The sequence below is a fragment of the Vigna unguiculata genome, chromosome 3, assembly GCF_004118075.2.
Source record: "Vigna unguiculata cultivar IT97K-499-35 chromosome 3, ASM411807v1, whole genome shotgun sequence".
Lineage (NCBI taxonomy): Eukaryota > Viridiplantae > Streptophyta > Magnoliopsida > Fabales > Fabaceae > Vigna > Vigna unguiculata.
The window spans coordinates 38,212,790-38,236,853 of record NC_040281.1 but is presented as its reverse complement, the minus strand read 5'-3'; the positions used below and the strand labels follow the sequence as shown (position 1 = coordinate 38,236,853).

The 24,064-nt window shown below is 33.3% G+C and overlaps 3 protein-coding genes across 4 annotated transcripts; 1 reads left to right on the top strand and 2 right to left on the bottom strand.

The window, feature by feature from the left end:
- The first annotated feature begins 2,991 nt into the window (after positions 1–2,991).
- LOC114176637 (AP2-like ethylene-responsive transcription factor AIL6) lies at positions 2,992–8,087 on the top strand. Of its 2 annotated transcripts, none has more exons than XM_028061745.1 (10): positions 2,992–3,244; positions 3,364–3,487; positions 3,743–4,172; positions 4,424–4,506; positions 5,975–5,983; positions 6,086–6,174; positions 6,667–6,740; positions 6,821–6,871; positions 6,963–7,039; positions 7,377–8,087. In XM_028061745.1, the coding sequence occupies exons 2-10, from the start codon at positions 3,379–3,381 to the stop codon at positions 7,820–7,822; spliced, it is 1,368 nt and encodes a 455-aa protein (XP_027917546.1). In that variant the 5' UTR covers positions 2,992–3,244; positions 3,364–3,378; the 3' UTR covers positions 7,823–8,087. The 2 variants fall into 2 exon arrangements, with proteins under 2 accessions (XP_027917546.1, XP_027917545.1); XM_028061744.1 differs by having other exon boundaries at positions 3,359–3,487.
- A 5,281-nt stretch (positions 8,088–13,368) lies between these two features.
- Positions 13,369–14,229, bottom strand: LOC114179084. Its single transcript, XM_028065299.1, has one exon. The coding sequence runs from the start codon at positions 14,111–14,113 to the stop codon at positions 13,460–13,462; it is 654 nt and encodes a 217-aa protein (XP_027921100.1). The 5' UTR covers positions 14,114–14,229; the 3' UTR covers positions 13,369–13,459.
- A 5,842-nt stretch (positions 14,230–20,071) lies between these two features.
- Positions 20,072–22,969, bottom strand: LOC114177301 (receptor-like cytosolic serine/threonine-protein kinase RBK1). Its single transcript, XM_028062581.1, has 7 exons — positions 21,995–22,969; positions 21,453–21,710; positions 21,201–21,352; positions 21,029–21,108; positions 20,812–20,950; positions 20,539–20,688; positions 20,072–20,436 (listed from the first exon to the last, which is right to left on the bottom strand). The coding sequence occupies exons 1-7, from the start codon at positions 22,494–22,496 to the stop codon at positions 20,278–20,280; spliced, it is 1,440 nt and encodes a 479-aa protein (XP_027918382.1). The 5' UTR covers positions 22,497–22,969; the 3' UTR covers positions 20,072–20,277.
- Positions 22,970–24,064: the final 1,095 nt, after the last annotated feature.

Here is a 24,064-nt window from a genome sequence, read left to right as displayed (position 1 = left end):
CAAACATAGTCGATTTTAAGGAAAAAATCAACTTTGCTTGCGTTGCTTTGTTTGTTTGTTACACCGCGTAATCAACAAATACCATACTGTTACGTGTTTTTAAATCTCTTCACCTCTCTTCTACGTGTGAACTTCACATGCTATCTCTCATGCAAGACTTTCGTGTTTTCGTTCTCACTGAAATACTACTTTAATTTCATGCTACCAACTCAATTCTACGTCATAGTACAATACAAAGTTCAGTCTACTTCCAAAACTCAATTCAAAGTTTTTCACTCCACAGCCACACACATATTCAGTCTCTCCACGTCTCTTTATATTACTTTCAATAATATTTTTTATAACTTTCTACAAAATAATATAGTAATACTTAATATCCTCAATTTATTATTGAAGAAACTTATAGTTTTATTTCACTGGTAGAGAGTAATAAAAACTTTAGTCAAAGTGCACTGATAATATATTTTAATTTATTATTCAACTACAAACTATTGTAGCTTTTGTATTGACTATTTAAAAATTACATTAACATTTTTTTGAAATTAAACTTTTTGGTGATACTTTAAAAAAAATTAAATTATTATAAAAATAACAAAAGAGAACTTAATTTAAATTAAATTATTTACTCAATTTTCTACACATTCTTTTAAAATTGGTATTTAAACAAAATTGTAAATAAAAACCTTCAGCATTTTTGTTCAACAACTTTATATTATCAAAATAATTTTTCATTATAGGAGACCCCACTTATTAATAATAATAATAATAGTAGTAGTGGTTTAATAAAATATTGAACAATTTGTATTATATTAAAATATTAAAGTTAATGATTTATAATATATATGACGTTGATATGAATAATTAGTTTTGATATATGATTAATTTATATATTTTTTAATTAAAAAATATAATAAAAAATATAAAATATGGTAAAATATTAGTTGTATTAGTAGAAACACATACCCACACACTAATCTGTATATTCTTGTAGATAACTGTAGTTACAGAAAAAGAACTATAAAAAAATATTTTGTATTATGGTATTTTATTAATAAGAAGTTAGTGCTTTGAAATTTCTTACGAGACGGTGACAAAAAGTCACTTCTAACCCATAATGTTTATACTTAATAAAAAGGTTAGTGACTTATAGTGCATTATAATGTTGGTATGTGATCAATTTTAATATACATGACAAGTTTATAGTTTTTAGTTTAAGAATATAATTAAAGATAAAATGTGTACAAAAAGGAAAAAAATTCATTGTTTTAAATTAAAAAAATAATGTTTTATATATTTTATTTTAAAAAATGTAAGTTAAAATTGTAAAATTTAAAACTTTCACTGGTTTTTATTTTGGTGTTTTTATTTAAAAATATATTATAAAATAAAAATTTATTAAGTTCCGAGGTTACTAAGAAAAACAATATATTAATAATAATTATCATTTTAATATAATTATTTCATCAATATTAATTTAACATAATATATTAATATAATGTATAACTATTTAATATAATGTAAATAAATATTAATATTAATTGTTTAAGTTTTTAGTATTATATAATATTATGGATTTATTTAAATATTTATATATCTTAGTTCTTTTTTATAGAGCGGGTTTTGTATTTTTAGTGTGTATAGAGTGTAAACAACTGGATCATACATTCCAATTTATGGTCATTGATTTAGTTTATATTGATTAGCTATCAAACTAAACCATTTTAAAATAAAGGGGTTAAATTGAACTTAATAAATAAATAGATAGAAAAAAATTTTAACCGATGCAGTATATGATATTTTTAAGGGGACTTTTCAATTTAGTGGTGAATTTCAAAATAAAGTTTGCAACTTATTAGATTCAAATTAAAAAAAAAAATATGTTAATTGGTTTTTAAAAGTTTAATCCATAATTAATTTTTGCATTAATTATTTTTAGAATAAAATAATATTTATCAAAAATAAAGAGGTTAGTTGGATAAACACATAAAAAGGATAAAAGTATTATTCAGAAAGTTAATTTAGAAAATATAAATTCAAAATGAATTTATTATTAACTAATAATATATATGGTAGAGTTACTACTTATGGGGACAGTTAACTTATCAACACTGAGAATTATTATCTTTCGGGTTTAACACACAATGTATCAAACCATTGTCAATGACCTTCACCAAGACATTAATTAACAAATATTGTAATTAGATTAATAACCTCAGATTAAATTACATAATGAAGATTATTAAATAGTTGAGCTTAATTAGGTCTACAGAGTAAAGGTTCATAAGTAGTATATAAACAGTGAATCCAGATACAATAGTTGGAGTCTTTTATGAACATTTAATGTAACAATGACTTAAGCTTAGAACAAAAAAAACTACAGGAGTAAGAAGAGAGTACAAAATCTAGAAAATTAAGAAAATATCAGGCTTTGCAAGAATATATATTGACAGAACTATAAATAACAATTTTATGATTTTATTTTACATTAGAACAAGATTATTAATTTTGTTAAGAGAAGAAGTTTATAATTAAACCTTAAACTTTGTATTTGTTTAATGATATTATGGTCCGTAACGCATTCATCTAAATAGAGTAATTACTGAAAGAGTGTAAACAAGGAGTCTGCATCTGCATGCAAGACATGTGTGGGACTAAAACGAATCGTTTTTTCCCTATTTAAAAACTATTTTTACACAAAAAGTAAGGCTATTTTGGTAATTTGCTTAGGAACCCTGCCAAATTCTTCAATTTTTTGCCAGCCCGCATCTTTGGTAACCTTCTTTCTTGTCAGACAATTTTCTTCTGTTAAGAACAATAATACTAATAATAAAAAGAAAAGAAAATTTATTTTTTCAAAGTGAAACTGATTTTTTAAAGTTAGACTTAATTTTTGTATGTGAAAAGTAACACTCAATCTCTCTCTGTTGACAGGCAAGACCGCTAAACCCACCCCTTATAAACCAACACCTTGCTCTTTCCACTCAACTCATCTTCCCTTCTAAGCTTTTTTTTTCTCTCTCTTTATTAAAAACTCCTTTTGATTCAAGAAACTGTTCTTGCATGCATTCTTAGCCAATTTCATTCTAACCCATCACCAACCCTCACAACCTTATTTTAATTTCTTTCATCTATTTATGAGTAGCAGTACTATAAGCATGGTGGGGCTGGGATAGCTCTGTCTATCGCTCTCACACACACACACAAAGATACACAGTGCAACGCCTTGAGCTGTGACTGGAGAGAGGTGATTTCAGTTTCGGGGTTGTTCTTGTTTGTTTGTTTGTTTGTTGGGTCATTTGTTTTTTTCGACAGAAAACCCGTTTCTGAAACTGTCCTTGTTTTGCTGATCTGGTCGAAGTGTAGCGACACACAAAAACCATGGCCGGTGCCACAAATTGGCTTACGTTTTCGTTGACTCCCATGGAAATGCTCAGATCCCCGGACTCTTCCTCTCACTGCATGCTCGATAATTTTTATGCCACCAATGGTAACGCCACTTCTCTAAATCACTCTTCTTTATGCCTCTACTCTTTTGGAATCGGAAATGTTCTTCACAAACCCAACTCACTCACCCACGTCAACCCCTTCCTATTTATCCTGCACGATCTTCAATTTCGTTTCTCACTTCGTAATTCACAACCACAATCTTTTCAACATTCAGAGTAGCAAGCTTGTTCTTCCTTGTGTACGTATATATATGTGTATGATTATTATATTTTTTACTGGGATTTATTTTTTGCAGGGTGGACAAATTCCAAGGGATTAATGGATTCTGAGAGTGAAAACCAGCCACTCGTGGTGCCGAAAGTGGAGGATTTTTTGGAGAACCAAACGGAGACTCAACAAGACGATTCTTCGCTGACCCAAATTTACGACCATGGCTCTGCCGCTGTTTACTTCGGCGACCAGCAAGATCTGAACGCCATTCCAGGGTTTCAACCATTCTCAGGTACCAACTCGAGCCCCGAGTTGGATGACTCAGCCTCAGACAAGACCACTCGGGTTGCACCAGCTGAGTTAGGTGCCCACTCAGGAGAGTCTAGCAAAGGAGCTTTGTCTTTATGTGATGCTGCTGCACATGAGAAAGCCATCATTGCGGTGGAGTTTGCTACACCTAAGAAGGTTTCTCAGACCATTGGCCAGAGAACTTCAATATACAGAGGGGTCACAAGGTAGTAAAACACCACCCACCATCATCAACCCTTCAATTTCTTTTTTATGGTGTTATTTTATTATCATTATTGTGATTATTCTATCATTGTTAAGTTCCTTTTGTGTGTTAAATTAATGAACCAGTGTGGCTAGTTGAGGGTTCAGTTGTCATTTACTGAAAATTGGTCAAGGGCGTGATGAAATTGGCATGTTTTGAAGAGCCTTTTGTATTACTGTTATTAATTTGTATTTTTGGGAATGTTCACTGCAGACACCGATGGACGGGTAGATATGAAGCGCATCTATGGGATAACAGCTGTAGACGAGAGGGTCAGGCCAGGAAGGGGCGTCAAGGTTCTTCTCTCTCTATTATATTATCTCTTCATTTCCATTGTTTTCAATTTATCTTTATTTTTTTTGTTAAATGTATTTTAATTTATCATGAACTTTGAAAATAGGAGCAATCCAAAAGGAAATAAATAGGGAAACTGACTCTACTGCAGAAAAAGAGGGTTGCATGCATTTGAAAGTGCAGTTAAATTAATGCTTATTATGTGTACACATGTACTAAGCATTTCTTAATTGCGTCTTTTTGGTTCAAATTTTCAAAATAGAATGGAAATTTCTATTTCTTTTTTAGTAATTTTTTTCCTGTACATTTTTTTCTGTTCTAAAAATAAAGCGTGAGATTTACTCTGATGCGATGTGCCGCCGTTTTGTCACTGTGGGTGGGGTGGGGTCTGCAATTTCTCTCAGTTGATTTGATCCAATGTGCCGCCATTTTTCATGGTTAATCTCTCTCCTGTTTGGGACCTGTTTGCGAAAATGCCTCTGCTTTCATATTTGTTTAAAATTTGATTTTGATAAATTAACTTTGTACTAGTAAAATGTATGTTGAAACTTTAAATTCGTTTACTTACGTTAAAATTGCTACAATACATTCAGACTTTAAAACAATTAAGCATTGTTTGTGTTCCGTAGTGGAAGTTTGGAAGAGGCGCGTCCAAATGTGAGAGTTTGGCTTTAACTTTTACTTTTGCTTTCAATTCGCCAGGAAAGCTGGGTTTGACCACAACATCATTTCTCGCTCACTGTATTGAAATTTGCACTTACATGAATGTGGGGGGAGTCCCATGTTGGCTGAAAGGGTTTTTTTTACAGTGTCTGGGCCCGCAAATAATAATGTCGTCTAGATTCTGAAACAAATTCACGGGATTTATCAGATCCTTGGATGTTTTTGCAGTCACAAATTACATGTATAACTGTTCATATCTTATAATAAATAATCACTTTTTGCAAGAAAAGGGAAATTAAATTAAAGGCATTTTGTCTCCTCATTAGAATAGGCAATTTGACATTTCCTTTTGGCCTGGTTTTATTTGGCTCTAGTGGATTATTAAGCTTTTGTGTAGTCAAAATTTTGAAAATTCACATCAATCGGTTCTTATAACTTTTTGCTACTATTAAACCTTGATGGGGTCCTTCGGTGTCTGTCTGCTATTAGAAAAGACGGGCATCGCAGATGGATGGCGTCTCGTGTATTATCTTTTGGCTAGAATGGGGAACCAAAGAAAAGTGAGAAAAAGAGGGTAAAAAAAAATTAAAGTAACTTGCGTGCAGGCGCCATTGCATGCATTTCATCACTTTTCCTTTGGTCGTTTACATTTTTGCTAAGAAAAATAGTTTTTACCTGAATATTTTGACCACTCCGTAAGGTTAAATTTGATTTTTCATGGCTTTTTCATCGCTGTTTCTTTGCATGGAATGTGGTGGCATCGCGCACTTCATCACTGTGTCGCACGTCCTTTGACTGTTCCTACAGTGTACTTGGGTAAGAAATTTTTATCCTTGGTCATTTCCCAACTTATTTTAAACTTAATACTGTATAAGAGATGATAAATTGTTGTGTTTGTAAAATTGTATGAGTTATTAGGTGGATATGACAAGGAAGAAAAGGCTGCGAGAGCGTATGATTTAGCAGCTATCAAGTACTGGGGACCAACAGCAACCACCAACTTTCCTGTAATAGTCACTTCTAATAATATTCTGTTCAGATCTCTGTTAGTTGTATGCATGAAATCGTACGTATATAGTTGAGTTAAAAGTATTGAAACGGGGCTAAAAGAGTGAGGGAAATTCTGCTGAGGAATGCTTTTAGTTCACACTCGAAGTTCGTGTATTGTGCTCACTTGATACTAGTTAAAATCAAACTTGGTCATCCTGGTTTCAGAGAAACATGCATCAGGTAGTATAAAAAAATTGGAGGCTAATGATCTACGTAAATGAAGGGTCTCAGCAAAGTTGAAGTGGTCAACAATAAGTAGAATCTTGCAGGAACCTCAGCGCAATGATTTAGCATGAATATTATTATTGTCAAACACTTGGTTTTTGTATTATATGTTTCAAATATAGAACTTTATAGATTTATATTGGTGACACTTGAAATGTAGAAATAGGAATTGTATTTTGGATCTTTAGCGCTTAGCATGGTATTTTTATTGTCTGATGTCTCAGATTTCCAATTATACAAAGGAATTGGAGGAGATGAAACATGCAGGAAAGCAAGAATTCATTGCATCACTGCGAAGGTTTGCGCACTCTTCCCAGTTAAACATATTTAGCACATTATTTCTATCCTGGAATTAAAATTGCACCGGTTTCCTTGCAGGAAAAGTAGTGGATTTTCAAGGGGAGCTTCTGCATACAGGGGTGTTACGAGGTTCATGCATTAAAATAAACAATTCTGACACTATTGATGTTGTTATTATATTCCCTATTTCTCTTATGCTTTTACTTTTTTGAACTTTCAGGCATCATCAACAAGGTAGATGGCAAGCAAGAATCGGCCGAGTTGCGGGAAACAAGGATCTATATCTGGGAACATTTGGCAAGTTTATACCCTATATCTTGTTTCAACACTGTGATTGGAAAGGTTTAATGGATTATGGTTAAATATCATGTTTCACAAATGATATCTAGGGTGTTTGGCATCACGAATTCACTGTGTTTTTCACGTTTCTACTGTGTTTCCAAACACACGGATCGTATAGTTTGAGCCCGTGACATAATATCATGTTAAAAAATTAAGTTTTCAAAGTCTTCATTCATGGTAGTCCAGAGTAATGCTAACAATGTTAATCATTGGTCTTGTTACTTACGTGTTGTGTAATGTTTGTTTTTGTTGTGCTGGAAGTTGAATAGTTTTTGTTGTTGCGTTGTTGCAGCGACTGAAGAGGAAGCAGCTGAGGCATATGATATTGCAGCCATAAAGTTCAGAGGTGCAAGCGCTGTGACCAATTTTGAGATGAACAGATACGATGTGGAGAATATATTGAATAGCTCTCTTCCAGTTGGTGGGGTAGCAAAAAGATTGAAACTTTCCTCCCCAGAATCGGAGAAGAAAAATCTTGTTGGTAGTACTAATGAGCAACCTCAGGGCACAAACGAGAGTAGCACCATCAATTTCTCTGCCATTCAGCCAGTTGCATCTATACCTTATGATTCTGCAAATGCGTACCCACAAAACCTTCTCCACCATTTTCATCATTCCAGCGGTGGAAGTAGCTCAGTACAAGAATCTGCTGCAATTGTGACCAATGCAACTTCACTCACCATCCTTCCACCACCACCAGTTCCTGGGTTCTTTTTATGGCCTCCTCAGTCCTTTTGAGTTGCTGAAATCATGAACTGCCTAATTTTCTGTTCTTTTAACAATTCCAAGATAGTCTTTGGTGCACTTTAACTTGGCATGCTGGCCCTTTGGCTCATACCAAATCCGAGTGATAGTAACTCTAGGGAGAGGATCGTGTAAGTAACTTCTCTCAACTCAAAGATGAGGAACATTGAGTTGGGCATTTTCAAGCTTTGAACAAAGCTTTCGAATTGCTTGATAACTTGCACCAGAATAATAAATACTTTATTTTTTCTTCTCCCAATTTGATTCAGATTTTCTGCATTTCTTGTACGCACAAAATACTCATGCAACTGTGAAGTTTGTTGAGCGTTATTTTTAGTATTTTTCGTAAAATCTATATTTCGTGTATGCTTCAAAAAGGTTTTTAAAGGTATTTTTGAGTAATGATTTTTTTTCCCATTAATTTAGTTTGTCTTCTTGAAACTGCCTTTCTAATTTGAAATGTATTGTTTCTCATATTCCAAGTGATTTAGGTAGTGTATGTAAAGGAAGAAAAGAGGGTTTTTGAATGAAGTTTGGAGGACTAGAACTTTAACATCTTAAAATCGGAAAGATAAAAGTAATGGAGAAACTTAAATATAATTTTAGGGTCGACATACATAATTATTAACATTATTACTATTACTATAAAATTGTGTTTAACTGGAAATTTTTCTTCAAATTATGTAAAGTTTTTAAACATTCATTTTAAATCAAAATTATAATTATGAAAATATTAGAAATAAATAATATAGTATATACAATTATATTTTTTTTATAATTTTTTTATACTACAAAAACATATAATATATTTAAAATAATAATGAATATCATGAAATATTTAAATTAATATTCTAATAAATAATATAATTGAAAATTATGTCATAACAATTATAAAGATAATAGTAATAAAAATGCTGAGATATACATCATCATTTAAATTAATATTGATAATATTGTTCAAAACTTTATTTTTATTTGCAATTAAACTTTTAGGATTACTCTCTAATGTTTAGCACTGGTTTAAGAAATAAGAGTCGGATAGAGTAATTTGTAGGTTTGCAAGAATTGCATTTCAGTAGTGTATTTGTAAGGATTATAATGTACGTAATTTGGAGCTCATGTATAAGGATTTTACGATCTATTTTTATAATTTTTACTTTAATTATAATAGTAGTTTTTTTTTTTCTCACGAGATATAGAATATATCTAAATCCTGTATTTTCTTTAATATATGCTTGACAATTCATCAATGACTTGTGTGCTGATAAAAAAATAATTAAGTCTAAATTTCAGTCTTCTAATTGTTATAAAAATTTAATTAAATTCTTAATTTTTATTTGATTTAATTTATTTCTTTAGTTTATAAAAACAATGATCAATTAGATTATATATCTTAGATTTACGTTAAATTTTGTTATAATTTATACATTAAATCACTTTCAGGTAGAGTGATTTTATGTATAAATTATAACAAAAATCTAACGTCAATCTAACGAAAAGAACTAAATTGCATTATTTCAAGATATTAAAAAACTAAATTGAACCAACTAAAAAATAGGGATCTACTTGAATCTTCTTGTAAAATTTAGAGGACCAAAATAGAATTTTAACCAAAAAAGAATGACTTGCATGAACCTACTCCTACGGGTATTGTCCGAACCCGTCACTGTTTTGACAGGAAATCACCACATTGACTTGGTATAGGTTTGGAGAATTTTCGAATTTTTCAATTGGATATGTGGATGTACATATTTATTCTGTTTAAATTACTAAAATATCCACAATTAATTAAGTAAAATAACCACACACATATATATTCCAATCATATAAATCAATTGCCAACATCAATCCTTATGACTCAATCCAACAATCTCATTCAAAACTCAATCCAATTGGCTCAAACAACAAATTATTCATTTTATAAACCAACCCAATAACATAAACAATTTACATTCATCAAATCAATTAGTACAAGGCTCCAACAACATACAACTCAAAGCAGTTCAAACAACACATTAAATGTAGACTTCGCTTTCGAAAGACTAATGTATTAAGTAGACTCTTGAAACTCTCCACGTCACACTTACCACTAATTTCTTCAGATTATAATCATATCCATTCACCAATGTTCCTCATTAAGTTCGGATAGGGTTAACTTTAATGTCTCCCTAAGTATGATTATCTTTCATATCATACCGACTTTGTGAAGCCTATTTCGACTCTCTCCACCTAGATATCTTCTTGTTTGTGAGTTAAACTTAAAAGATTAGTAAGGTCAGGATAGTCCCACATAACAAATCTCCTTCCATACACTTGGACTCACCCTAAATTGACATTTCTCCTTGGAAATAACTAATTTGACAATCATAGCAATAATTTTTCACAAACATTCCTACATTATCAAACATAACTCAATACAATCATATATAATTTGCGCCATGCAAAGAAAACTATTCAATAAAATATAAACATCCTCTAATAGGAAAAAGTCTCACAAAGTTATTGCTCAAAGCCAGGTAATTGCCGCCCAATGCCACGGGGACTCACTGTCTCGCTAGCGCCCAACGGTAGCCAGACACCGCCCAACAGTGAGACCCTTGGAACACTTATGTTAGCAATTTTTTAAAGTGGCACACAACGATGCTTACTTAACGCCCAATAGTGATGCAATAAAAACTAGTTCTAGTGCACATTTAAGTGTCTTATATGACTTTAGGTAATTCTCATATCCCTCCAACCATTAACCACAATTTACAGAATTCCTAAAACAATGCCTTTCATCGATCAAAATAGATTCTACATACCAGCTAAGTTTTACTTAAATTTTTATATGCTTTTAATCTCCTTATACAATAACTTCGAAGAAATATAATGGATGTAAGTACAATTGCAGTGCACATCAGAGACACACAAATCATTCAAACATAAGGTCATCAGTGTACCATGTCATTTCAAGATCACACTCATTAAGCAATTCTCATAAGCCATCTATCTTATAACCAAATTTTGCAAACTTCATATAGATAACAATTTCAGGTACAATATCCATTCCATACGTTCATCTATACTAAAGTGTTATTCACTAATTGTACATCATCATTCACATAAAAATCCATTTAAATTGTTCAACATATCCAATCTCATTCACCAACTCTCATTCTAGTGCACATTTCTTATATGTATTTAATCCAATCAAATATACTCCATTTCAATATATTTCTAAATGCAACTTTCTGGCCAAGCGCCAACCCTCTCAATACCATTTTTCATTCTACATTGATACATTACTCCATATGCATAAAACAAGCTTTCATTTCATTTTTCAACAATTTCACAAAAATTAACATTCAACACTTTTTTATAATTCAACCTTCAAACAATTACCCATATCCACACAATATGCAAAACAATGTAGTAAAAATCCCTTATTCACACTTAATTTGAGTTCATATTAGGTTTCCATCTTTTGTAGTTATAATTATCAATTAAAAGAGACTAAATGATTAGTTTCTCTTACATTAAGGAACATTCCTATCACTGTTTCTCTCCAACATAGTTTCAAAAAGTATAATGGCTCTATCTATACAAACAAAAGCTTGATCAACGATCAGAGCATGATTTCATGACCACAACCAAATAGAGATCCATCTATTTGATCGGTCTTAAATGTTCTTTAGCTCCTCAATTTCACCGTGATGTAATTTAATTTTGAAAAGAATGAGAAATTGGAAGTGAAATTTAAGAGAAAAAGAAGAGATGGAAAGGTTAGTGTTAAGATGTTTAGGTAGTTAAGGATTACTGCTTAAAAGCAGTAATCTATTTTCCCCATGTTTTCCCCCTTTAAACGAAATTGATCGGTCTTAAATGTTCTTTACCTCCTCAATTTCACCATGATGTAATTTAATTTTGAAAAGAATGAGAAATTGGAAGTGAAATTTAATAGAAAAAGAATAGATGGGAAGGTTAGTGTTAAGATGTTTAGGTAGTTAGGGATTACTGCTTGAAAGCAGTAATCTATTTTCCGCATGTTTTCCCCCTTTCCCTTTTTAGGTTTTTTCAAAACCCTATTTAAGTTAGGGATTTCCCCTTTGCTATGTAAACATTAGAACACTCTGAATCAATTGTAAAGTTCTTACCTTTCGCGCTTCTAGCTGCTTGCTCCACCTCTGTTGCATCTTCCTCTGATCATCTTGGTTGCATCCACTACAGGTTTCTACATCTTTCTAGGATATTCTCTCATATCTTGGAAGTCTAAGAAACAAAGAACTATTTCTCGATCTTCCACTAAAGCAGAATATCGTGTCCTTGCTGCTACTGTGTGAAATGCAATGGCTCATCTACCTTCTTCAAGACTTCCATGTTCAAAGTACTACCACTACTACTCTATACTGTGACAACGAATCGGTTAGACACATCACCCACAAAGTTTCCATGAGAGGACAAAGCACATCGATCTTGATTTTTATGTCGTTCGAGAGAAAATCCAAGCTAACCTTTCGCATATTCTCCCACTCAGACGAACAACTTATTGACATCTTCACCAAATTTTCTCATCGCGTTCGGTTTCAATCTATCTTCTCCAAGCTTAGATTGGTAAATATAGACCATCCAATTTAAGGGAAAGTTATTAAAATATTTAAATAGTTAGGGATTATTGCTTAAACCCCATGTTTTTCCCCTTTCCCTCTTTAGGTTTCCCAGAAAGCTTATTTAAATTAGATTTTCCTTTTACTATATAACATCAAAACACTCAGAATCAATTATAAAGTTCTTATCTTTTGCGGTCCACCTCGTGTTTTCTCTTAGCCATCAGTCGATGTATCGCGTCTAAAAGCCATGCCCTTCTGTGCCGCTTCAACGAGGCTTTAGCATCAAATCCAATATAAAAGACACAAAACAAAATTAGAATATCAAGAAAAAAAGAAAAAATATCCAAAGAGTTCCGCGTTTGAAATTTACATTTATCGTTGTGTCACTAATAACTAAGTAATTGAATCCATCGTTATCCATTAAAATACTCACTTGATATTAATGAGATATTTTTTATCTACAAAAGCTAAGCTTGTAAGCATAAATTTCTTTCTCATCAGTACACACAATTGCTAATTTGTGTCTCATAACTAAATAGGATACATGTTAAATTACGGTGTGGCACTTGCATGCTAACTTTTGATAATAAATCATCGGTAATAATACCATCACGGTTATAAAAATTCAATTTGATAAAACATTATAATACTTTTAGTTTTTATTTTTATATTATCCCCTTAGTTTTTATTTTTATATTATCCACTAATAAAAAACCATGTTTAATACTACTTTTAGTTTATATTTTGACCTTACCACTAATAAAAAATTATGTTTGGTATGTACATTGTATTTTCTCTCTCAATTTTACCTCTATCTATTATAAATTATTTATTTAGCAATTTGAAAAAGATCCTAATAATTAAGATGAGTCATATTTAAAATAATTTATTATAATTTTAAAATATAACTCATATATTTAAAGTCATGTTACTTAGTATATTTTACAACTTTTAATTATTAGCAATAATTTAGAAACAGAAGCATAAATGATCATTCACTCCTTGTATCGGAAAAATCAAATACAGAAAAAATCAGAAAGAGTCATTTATCTGTAAAAAGTCCTAATCGATGTAAACTATCACGAGCCTCCTCCGAATGAGGATGAACCTGAAGAACCTTCTGGAACGCATCCGTAGCCTCTTCTTTCATTCCTTTCCATTCGTAACACTTTCCGAGCAAGCACATCACCTCCCACTCACTCCCTTTCCTTTCATCCACTTCCACGGCCTCCACCAAATCCTCAATCGCCGACTCAACCCGCCGCCGCCGGTTAACGCCCACTTTCATCTCCGCCCTCCTCACCAGCGCGTCAGCTCGCTCCTCGGCGGATAGGGACTTGGCCGCCGGCGAGGATAGGGCGGCGTCGAGGGATTTGATGGCGGCGATGCGGTGGCCCATGAGGTCCTGGGCTTGTGCTCGGAGGATGTGGGCCCACGGGTCTCTGGGCCAAATGGAGAGGGCTTTGTCGATTTCCATGATAGCGCTCTTGGCGTGTTGGGCTCGGTGCGAGGTGGATCTGGCCCGTGCCAGGTGGCGCGATGCTTGGATTAAGTGGCGGTTCGGTTCAGGTGGGCGGTTCTTGTTGCGGGTTCGGGTTCTGGTTTGGGTTGTTTGGCTACGAATAGTGTGCATGATGAAGAACAAAGAAAGGGTTATGATTAAAATGCCCAACTGCAGCATGGCCTCTGTCGTCATGGCTAACAAGATTTGCGCCTCGACTTGTAACAACGGAGTTGTGTGTATTTAGAAGAATAAACCGGTTTTGAATAAATTATAAATATCTTTATATTCTTTTCTAATATTTATATAAAGAACATCAAGTAAAAATATTTAATATTTTAGTAACAGAGATATTTAATATTTTTTGCCTTAATAAATATTTGTATAGAAAATGTAATATTGAGTGTTTTTTCTTGAAAAAGAGTTTCAACTTGGGCGTGGAGAAGATTACTTTTGCACATCTTTCTCATCAATTGAAAAAGAACATTTAATTTATACTTTCGAATATGCTATTCCAATCTTAGTATGTCTTTGATTTTGACGGACGCATATTTATACTCTTTGCTTACGTTTAAATCTATAATTTCGTTCACCTTCATCTTTCTTATTTAACTCAAGCCTTTCTATCATCTTAAAAGTGGATTACAACATCTTTATCATTCTTTCTATTAAGGAAATCTATCATTTATTGTTTCATGTTTCTTTTAATGAATATCATTCTCGAATTTTTCTTATACTTTAAAATTTTTATCTATTTATTCTTCCTATAAATTTAACCTCACATTTTGGATGACTGTCATAAGAAATGTCTAACATTATAAACTTAAAATGAACCGACATTTTTAAGTAGTGTTTAACATCATAATCAATTCATGAAGTTTTAAGTAAGTAATATGCAAGTGAATATTTCTTATTCCTATCAAATTTTATTGTTTCATTATTATAATTTAATTGTTCTTGTCCGATAATTTAATGTAAAGTATTTCTCAAATAAATATGGTAAAAAATATTAAGATACTTATAATACTTTTTAATTTTTCTATGTTACAAAAGAATATGGTTGTAGCACTAACCACAGAAGTTCAAAAAAGGAAGTTATATATATAGCTGTAACAAAATGTGAAATCAACGAAGATGTATGGCACAATGAGGACAATTCTAGAAGCAACTACTCCTATTTTGTATATTTTTCTTTTATTGTATTGTGCCAAATAATTGTCAAAATAGGGAAAAAATATAAATAGATAGACCAAATGTAAAATAGTGGTGACAAATTGTGGACACAAATTTAAACATACTAACAAACGCTGAGAACAAGAAAATGGCAAGATCAATGTTGATTATAATCAACATATCTCATGAACTTGGTGAACTAGAGGTGTTTGTGGCTTTGATCCATGACATAAGAGAATTGTCTATGCAATTTGTTCTTACAGTAGATGAAACACTTAAACACTTAAAATCAAATTGAAAAACATTAAGTTTTCTAGCTCATTGTAAATGAACCTACATCGAGTAGATTGAGGAATTACTATTGGCAATCATCAAACATCAATCCTCATTAATCAAATTGGCATGCCCATTGGGATCATTTGTGTTACAAAGACCATACACAAAGGGTTAGTTTTGAGAGAACAAATATCAATGAATGTATGAGATTAAGAAGTGGAAAATTAAAGATGTCTCAAAATACACAAAGTACGATGACCACCACTAATAGTGGATCAGTGGCCCCTCCCTTCACTATTATTAGTCAAAAAGGGGGACAAACCATTGGGGTTTCTAGTAGCCAAATGATTGGTTAGACTGTAAGTAACTTAGTAACAATGTATGTTGGACCAATTGTAAGTGTTGTGACAAGTTGAATATTACAAAAGATATAGGGAATTAGTTTTAACTCCCGCACATTCTTGGCTTTTAAAGGAACACAACATTCCTTTGTTGTGAACAAAGTTGTTGGTTCATAATTCTATGTAATAGTTATGGAAAATACGAAGGCATATTCAAAGGTTCTCCCACAATGGAAGTTGTTGTTCTTGCTTCATAAGTCTTGACAATTTTGCAAACCATGAAGAATGTTGGACTTGGGAAGTTTTCCTCCACAAGCCTAGGGATTTTGGCTCATCACAATGGCCCTCCTCCATCGATAAATAGTGCACGATGCCTCTTTCGAAAGACTCACACTTTCACGTTTTCTCTCGTTCTCTCATTCTCTCATACTCTTTTCTCTCTTATATTTCTTTCATTAAATCCTACGTTGTTTATTTATTCTTGAGAGTTGCTTGCTAGTTCTGAAATTCTTGAAAAATTTGGGGAGTTCTTATTGTATTCTGAGGGACTTACGCAACACATCACACATAAGTCTTTAAGGATAGTGATCATACACACCTCAAGAATAAAGATTTATTGATTTTAGTAAGCTTTTACAATAGTAGGTACACATACAAAACCTCTATATGGGACAAGTAAATTTAACGTAGGCTCATCGATAATCTCAAATGATCGATATGCCCTTTCACCAAATGCTCATAAAGTAAGTTTGGGAAGGAATGGTGTAGAATTTGAAACTATTGAAGCAGGGTTGTCAAATGCCTCATTAGATATCATAAGACAAAAAATTGATGATAATAACTATGAGATGATCAATTTACTGTTGAGTCAAATGATGACTATGTTAAATCCTTTTGTTCATTCCACAATTGGAAGCTTCCAGAAGGTAGTAGACCAAATGGCTCAAATAAGTGATTCTTTTGGTAACCCCTCTAGAAGGTAGTAGATCATACTGGTGTTATCTAACAAACTTGAGGTTGTAACATTATCGTTGTTTATCGGGACGAAAACAAGGTTCCAAAAACACATCCTTGTTTCCCGAGAGAATAAAAGAGTAGTTCTAAAGAAGAATACTTAGCCTTCAATCAGAGGAAATGTAAAAGTAATTCCAAGGATGAACCCTTGTTCCCTTTCACTACAAAAATTCTTGGAGTTACCAAAAAAAATTATATCGACAAAAATAAATCTATCAGAAAATTTTAAAATTTTAAAATTTATATTACAAATGAATGGAGAAATTTGTTGGTATATCCATCGATAATACAAATTTCAATTAGCAACAACTTTTTTCATCAATAAAATTCATCAGTAGTTTAAAATTTTTATTGCTGATGGATTTGTATAGGGTACGACAAATTGTCAACTAAATATGATATAATTATAAATTAAGTAAATAATATCCTTTGGTGAAATCTGTCAATAATTTAAAATTCTTAAACTGATGGATACTATCATTGGTAAATCTGTCGATAAAAATTGCGGCAAATTTTTCGTTCAATTTTGACGAGAAATATATTATAAATTAAGTGGATGTGTGAAAAAAGAAGAAGAAAGAATAGAAGGAGGAGAAGGTGATTTCGTAGACATGACATCATGAATGAAGTGGTGATGCAGTTGCGATGGAGGAGAAAGAGAATAGGAGGAGGAGAGAAAGAAAAGTCCAATAAGAAGGTGGAGAAGGAGAATGAAGATGTTAAGGATAATTTGAGTGTATGCTTACTTTTTTTTGTGATATTTTTTCTTTTATACAATAATCACGAGAGTCCGAAAAATAATAACTACAAAAGATCTAGAGTGGTAGAAAACCGATTGCATCTAGTTTAGAAAAGTATCAAATTTCTTGTTTTTAGAAATAAGTTACTTTCGAAATTTTGGCTAAATATATTTTTAACATATAGCCTGAACAAGTCTATCACCCAATTGATGATCAACCCGATCACTTAACACAACCAATTACTTGAAATCAAAATACTTTTTTATATGCCTGTTGTAGGTCTTACTTGAAACATTTGGATGTATAATCATACTTGGTTAATATCCTATCTATTAGAGGCACATTTCTTTTGTACTATTAGTAGTATAAATTGTCATGAAGACCCTGTTATGTCGATACACATCCCCAATCCTGAAGTCGAATAGGGGAAAAAGTATTAATCACTTCTTTCAGGATTTTTACTGAAATTACATTAGAGTTATAATGGCTATGTTTAGATAAATTACATTACAATTATAATGATAATGTTTGGATGGAAGATAGAGAATAATATCGAATGGATTATACAAAATAAAGTGAGATGGATTGAAAATGCTATTGTTTTGTTCAAAATTTTACGATAAAAAGGAACAAAGATTCCATTCCATCGTTTGAAAACAAAATTACATAATGAAATTGAGTTATAATTTTTTGAAATTTTTTATATTTTCACTAGTGCATTTTGGACTTTCTAACTCGGGCTTTATGCCTCGGTTATAATGGAAACGAGACATATAAACACGCGGTGGTAGTTTTGTAATTTATGAAATGTTTTATGTCTCGGTTACTAGTTGTCTCAAGGCAGAAACTAGTCTTATGCCTCGGTTCTGATGGACCCGAGGCCTAAAGCCTCTCCAAATTTTCCCACACCCGCCACTTGAAATTTTTGAATTTAAAACAAAAGCTTTATGTCTCGATTGTTACTGACCCGAGGTAGTAAAGCCAGTTTATGCCTCAGTTGCTACTAACTCGAGGTAGTAAAGTGTCAACAATTTTTTTTTCTTTTTTTGTCAAACTTTATGGCTTCAGGTGTTAGGACTCGAGGCAAAAAATGGTGATATGTATCGGTTTTCAATTGAACCGAGGTAGAAGGTGGGATAAAAATATCAAAAACCAAAAACAGTCAATCTCCTTCCTTTGGTGCGCAAAAACCCTAACCCTCCTATTTCCCTCTTCGATCCTTTACGTAAGTTTCATCAAGGAGTTGGTTAAGTGTAGCAATGGAGTGGCTAAAATGTTGCATCCTAAATGGGTTTGTGACGTTGTTGTGTTCGTGACTTTGGTTGCGGTGGTTGTGAAGATCTCATGGAGGCGTTGTTATGCAGTGAATCTCGCAATTAGGGTTCGTGATGGCTTGGTTCAAATGTTGCAGCGTTGAGTTTTCTGGTGTGGTGGACGTGTGTTGGCCAAGTTCGTTGTGGTTCGTCTGCATGGAAGAATCCATGGCGCATTTTGGATCGCTGGGTTCGTTCCATCTTGCTGGAACGAGATTTTAGTGAAGAACTGGTTGGTTTCGTGTGTGCAGGAACGTGAAGCTCTGTAAATGGTAGTTCAAAGGTACAATGTCGTTCGCGATCTATCTGTGGTCGTGCTTCTCGATCTGCTTCTTCAACATTGTTCCGACGTCGTTCATGTGGTGAAGATGGTGGGAAGGCCGGAGAAGAGGAGAGAAATATCATTTTTGCAATTTTTTTTTATTTTTAACGCATATTACGCCTTGGTTGCCATCAGAACCGAGGCAATAATGATGAAATACGCCTCAGTTGAGAACCGAGGCAGAAGATGACCCTTTTTGCCTCGGCTGCATATGCCTCGAATCTTAAACCGAGGTTAAATGACCAAAATAACCGCGACATAAAGTTTTTCCTGTGGTGTTTCTATCTCCAAAATATTATAAAAAGTTATATTTTTTCTTTAAACTAAATTATGATTTTTTTTGTAGTTGCTCTATATAAAAGTCATGCAAAATATTTTCTCCAACAAATAATTTGTAAAGTGTTTTTCATGTATTAAACGAAGTTTTATCATGAACTATAATATAATCTTAACATGTTCTTTTGATAAAAGAATGTTTTATATGACTTTGATAAATAGTAAGGACGAAATACTTTTAATTTAAAGACGAAACACAACTTTTATAATAGTTTAAGGATAATAAACATAATCAATCCTTATTTTAAATATATTAGGTTTGAGAGACTAATTATTATGATACAATTAAAAAAAATACAATCTAAAAGTTTGGGTCCAACATGTAGGAGCATCCAAATTTAGAAGGTTGGGGTTTAGGTAATCAGATGAGAGATAAATTATTGTTGTTGGTACTTTAAATATTTAATTATAATTGTTTTAATTCTTGTACTTTGTATTCTAAAGCCTTTGTTAAATTTGAGATCCGTTCTTGTGAATGCAGCTTGGCTGCCCTTTGAATTTTGATAAAATTTCATTCTCACAATAAAAATGAGAGAAGTGATTGACAAAAAGGGTGTTGTTGGTGAAATGAATCCACCAAAAAAAAGCATTGGAGAAATGGAAAAGAAAGGTTGGGTGACTACAGAGTCAAAAAGGTGTAGACGCTATCTGGCAGATGATTTGCTCATTAGATTGTTTAGTTTAAAAATAGTTAGTTGTAGAGAGGCCCTTAGTCCTTAATTATAATGGTACTCAGTACAAGTTCATCCCAATTTACAACCTAAGATATTATGCCATGCCTCAACAGGAACCCGAGATTGTGCCATTCTCATCTTCACCACAGGCTTCAACACACACAAATGCATCACTCCATCAGCAATTGCTTGTGGCGATTGAGGTCGTTCAAATAGTTAGAGCAAGTGTAATCTTCCAGGTCACATGCATCTATCAACAGTGATCTCGGAGTAGGTGAGTTGTGATTCAGTTCTACTGCCACCTCTTCTCCTTTCAGTAGCTGCACAACCTGATACATATTACCCAAGAATAATCAATGAGGCATGTCATTTTTTTTATAACTTGAATTTAGTGACACAATATGAACGAGGAAGAGTTCTCATTTGTTTACCTGATCCATGTATGGCCGCTTAGAGGACATGTGATGGATGCACAAGGAAGCCGTTGCCATGCAACACTTCATTTCTGCCAGATCATAATTAGCTTTTAATCTGGGGTCTACCAATTCTTTCACCACCTTTGCATCCAGAAGTGGTTTGGCCTGATCAAAGCACAACTTAGTCACTCTCTGTCTTTCTAAAACTATTACCATATGCAACATATACTTTTTCCCTGTTTAAGAATCTTAAGTAGTGCAGAGGATTAGAGCTTATCAAGACTTTACCCAGATCACAAGACTCTCCCTACTATTTGAATCAACTGCACGACGACCTGTTATGAGCTCGAGTAACAAAACCCCAAATGCAAACACATCAGTCTTCTCATCAACTATTCCATGCATGAAGTACTCCGGAGCTAAATATCTGTAGCCATAGATCATGCAGCTTTTCAGTAAATGGAGTTGCAGTGAGAAGAAAATATGTGAAGAATGCAATGCGTACCCAAATGTGCCTTCTATGGGGAAGACAACATGGTGAGCCCACTTATCTGGGAGCCACTTTGCCAATCCAAAGTCTGATATCTGCAGTTTATCACAGAAAAAAAAAATTTACCTTTCCCCAAAGCAAAGATCTAGTACGCATACATAGTATACTGTAGACCGACACAATGTACCTCAGCTTCATCATCGTTGTTGAGTAATATATTTGAGGCTTTGATGTCTCTGTGAATGATTCTTCTTGGGCAATCGTGGTGGAGATACTGCAATCCTTTTGCAACCCCAACAGCCACTTTAAACCTTCTATTCCACTCCAGACATTGAGGTCCTGAAATATTTATTACATGTCACTTTGATTAGCCGTGTAACCTTAACAAGATTCATAGAAGAGATGAAATGAGAAGTGGGAGATAGAGGCAGAGCTGCACCAAAGAGCAGAGAGGCAAGGCTGCCATGTGGGGCCAATTGTAGAACAAAATAGAGACCTTGGTCGATCCCAAACCCTATCAAGCGTGTTGCATTTGGGTGGTTAATGTGAGCGATGATTCCAAGCTCTGACAAGAAATCACCAGCTGTGTCCTCAATGTCCTTTTCACTTCTCATTAGCCTCTTAACTGCTACAACTCGACCATCCGGTAAGCTTCCTTTGTACACTTCAGCATGACCACCCTTTCCGATCATGTTCTCTGCATAAACACAAATACAAACATGCGCATACAATATCCAATAACGTGTAAAAATCTGTTAAATAAAGATGATATGAAAGTGAAAGCGTCCCAATTAATGATTTCTATTACATATCCTACGCTCAATTCAACCAAAATCGTGTATAAGACGTCCATTTTTTCAAGCATTTCTTAACCATAAATTAAGTCTGGCATCAAATAACCCTTAAATTGTGAAGAAAGAAGGTGCATAAATTGAAAAGTGAGAAAGAAAAATGAATGCATAATTTGGCGTTGATTCATACTTGGGTTGAAATCGTCGGTTGCAGCGACGAGGTCAGCGTAATTGAAGTTCTTCCAAGAAGGCTTGGTGGCAATGCCGTCAATGTCAATACAAGAATCCAAATCATCGTCGTCACTGGCGGGTCGAATACGCGCCAACTTGTTCCTCAGGCTCCGGCGCGAGATCTCGTAACTCGCCCCAAGCAGAGGAATCGTGGAGAATCTTCTAACGGACTTGAACCTCAACACGTCGATCATCGTCTTCCATTGCTGGGTTTGCGCGTCTCTCACTTGGCCCCGATTGGCGACTAATCCGGGCGATGCAAGCACTTCATAGTTGCTACTCCCCGTGCTGTCCGAATCCGTTCCCGAAACGGGAACCCCAAATACATCCCTCGGCGACGTCAATACGTCGTCGTCAGATGCAACCTCTTTCTTCGGGTTCCCCATTATCGACGGTAACTCCAGTTTCCGCGTCCATTTCTTTTCTTTCGTATCTTTACCCTTTTTCTCTACTTTCTCCATCTAAATAATAATAACAACAGCAATGAAACAGAAAAAGAAAACAAACCTCTACCTCGTACGGACTGTCGTACGTACGGTCTCGTTTTCTTCGAGGAAAGGCTTGCGGGTTATTTTTTATGTTGCTATCATCAGAATGTAATATATGGCGTATTTGAGAAAGAGGGAGTTGACAGGGTGAAGGAATTAAGGTTAAGGTTGTCAAGGAGGCATGGTTGATTGTGTTAGTTTTCCCCTTGAAGGGTTTATCGGAAAGATTCGAAGTGGATGAAGATGATCACGCCCCCAACAGAAAAGAAAAAAAAAATGGCGAATTTCAACGCTGAAAATTCCTTGCTTCAGTTTTCCGTCTGATGAGGGCGTGCGGTGGTGGATTGGAGCAGCGGGGATAAGAGAGAAGAAGGTGGAGTAATTCAAAATTGGTATATCTTTGAGTGGTGGTTATTCTATGATGAGGAGGAGGAGACCATACCAACTCACAGGATGTTTCGAATCTTTACTATATTTATGCACCTATCTTATGTCATTTCATTTCCTTCGATCTTTCTTTTTATGTTTTTGTTTTTCCTCAATTTTTCTCAGACAAACGCCCCACATTTTTGCACACATTACGCACCAAAACCTTGTAACAACATGCACGTACGTCAATGTTTGTTACTACTACGCTCATCATGATTTAGTTCGTGAAGGTATTCAATTGAAAAAAAAATCCTTTTTTTACGACCTTATTATCATTTTGGTATGTGAAACTAGCCTCTCATTATCATTTCAATTCTTCATGATGGTGGGTAAGTTCAAAGTACTACAATTACAAAAAATTTGTCAAGTTCAGAGACTAAGGTTAGTTACTAGTTGGTTTGATTAACGATTTTTTTAGGAATCTTAATCAACGTCAACAGGCGATGATATATTTATATTATAGTATTATCAACATGAAATTTTAATCATACTCATAATTAATAGTAAAATATAACACGAAATATGGTGAAATAGTATCACAAGTTACGGGCAGGAAAATACAACAAAATCTTAATAATAACGTCATCTAAATAGAAAAATAATTTATTTATTTGGCTTTGAGTTGTTCCAAATTTAATAAAATCCTTCTAAACCTTGTTCGCATTGCAATATTTTGTCACATAATATTGTCAGGCATATTTGAAGTACATTTGTGTATTTTCGATCAATTAAATAAATTATTTGAGCAAGGTGGACCAACGCAATAAATGTTGACCGAAAACTCCAAAGGCAAATATTGCATGATAATTACAATATATCGAAACAAAATTATAATATTTTCTAAAATATACATTCTAAAGAAAATAAAATAAAATAAATGCATCCCAAGTTATCCAAAAAGATAATATTTGTTTTCAATTTCTTTAACAAAATATATGAAATTCAATTGATTAGTATGCGAAAGTAATAAGATAAGGCAAAGACGTTGTTTTAGATAATTCTAATAATGAGGAATGAGTATTGAACTAAAGTTTACTTATAAAAAGACTAGGAGAAATGATAATATTTTCTTTTGTAAAATCATATATCTGTATGTCTTTGTGTCTTCATAA

Bases quoted from the DNA above. Each gene is read 5' to 3' on its own strand.
- LOC114177301 (XM_028062581.1), bottom strand. From the start codon at position 22,496: ATGGAGAAAGTAGAGAAAAAGGGTAAAGATACGAAAGAAAAGAAATGG. The intron at 20,951-21,028 runs GTACGCATTGCA...CTATGGCTACAG, and splicing joins CCCATAGAAGGCACATTTGG to ATATTTAGCTCCGGAGTACT. The intron at 20,437-20,538 runs GTAAACAAATGA...AATATGTATCAG, and splicing joins AGCGGCCATACATGGATCAG to GTTGTGCAGCTACTGAAAGG.
- LOC114179084 (XM_028065299.1), bottom strand. From the start codon at position 14,113: ATGACGACAGAGGCCATGCTGCAGTTGGGCATTTTAATCATAACCCTT.
- LOC114176637 (XM_028061745.1), top strand. From the start codon at position 3,379: ATGGCCGGTGCCACAAATTGGCTTACGTTTTCGTTGACTCCCATGGAA. The intron at 6,741-6,820 runs GTTTGCGCACTC...GTTTCCTTGCAG, and splicing joins TTCATTGCATCACTGCGAAG to GAAAAGTAGTGGATTTTCAA. The intron at 6,872-6,962 runs GTTCATGCATTA...TTGAACTTTCAG, and splicing joins GCATACAGGGGTGTTACGAG to GCATCATCAACAAGGTAGAT.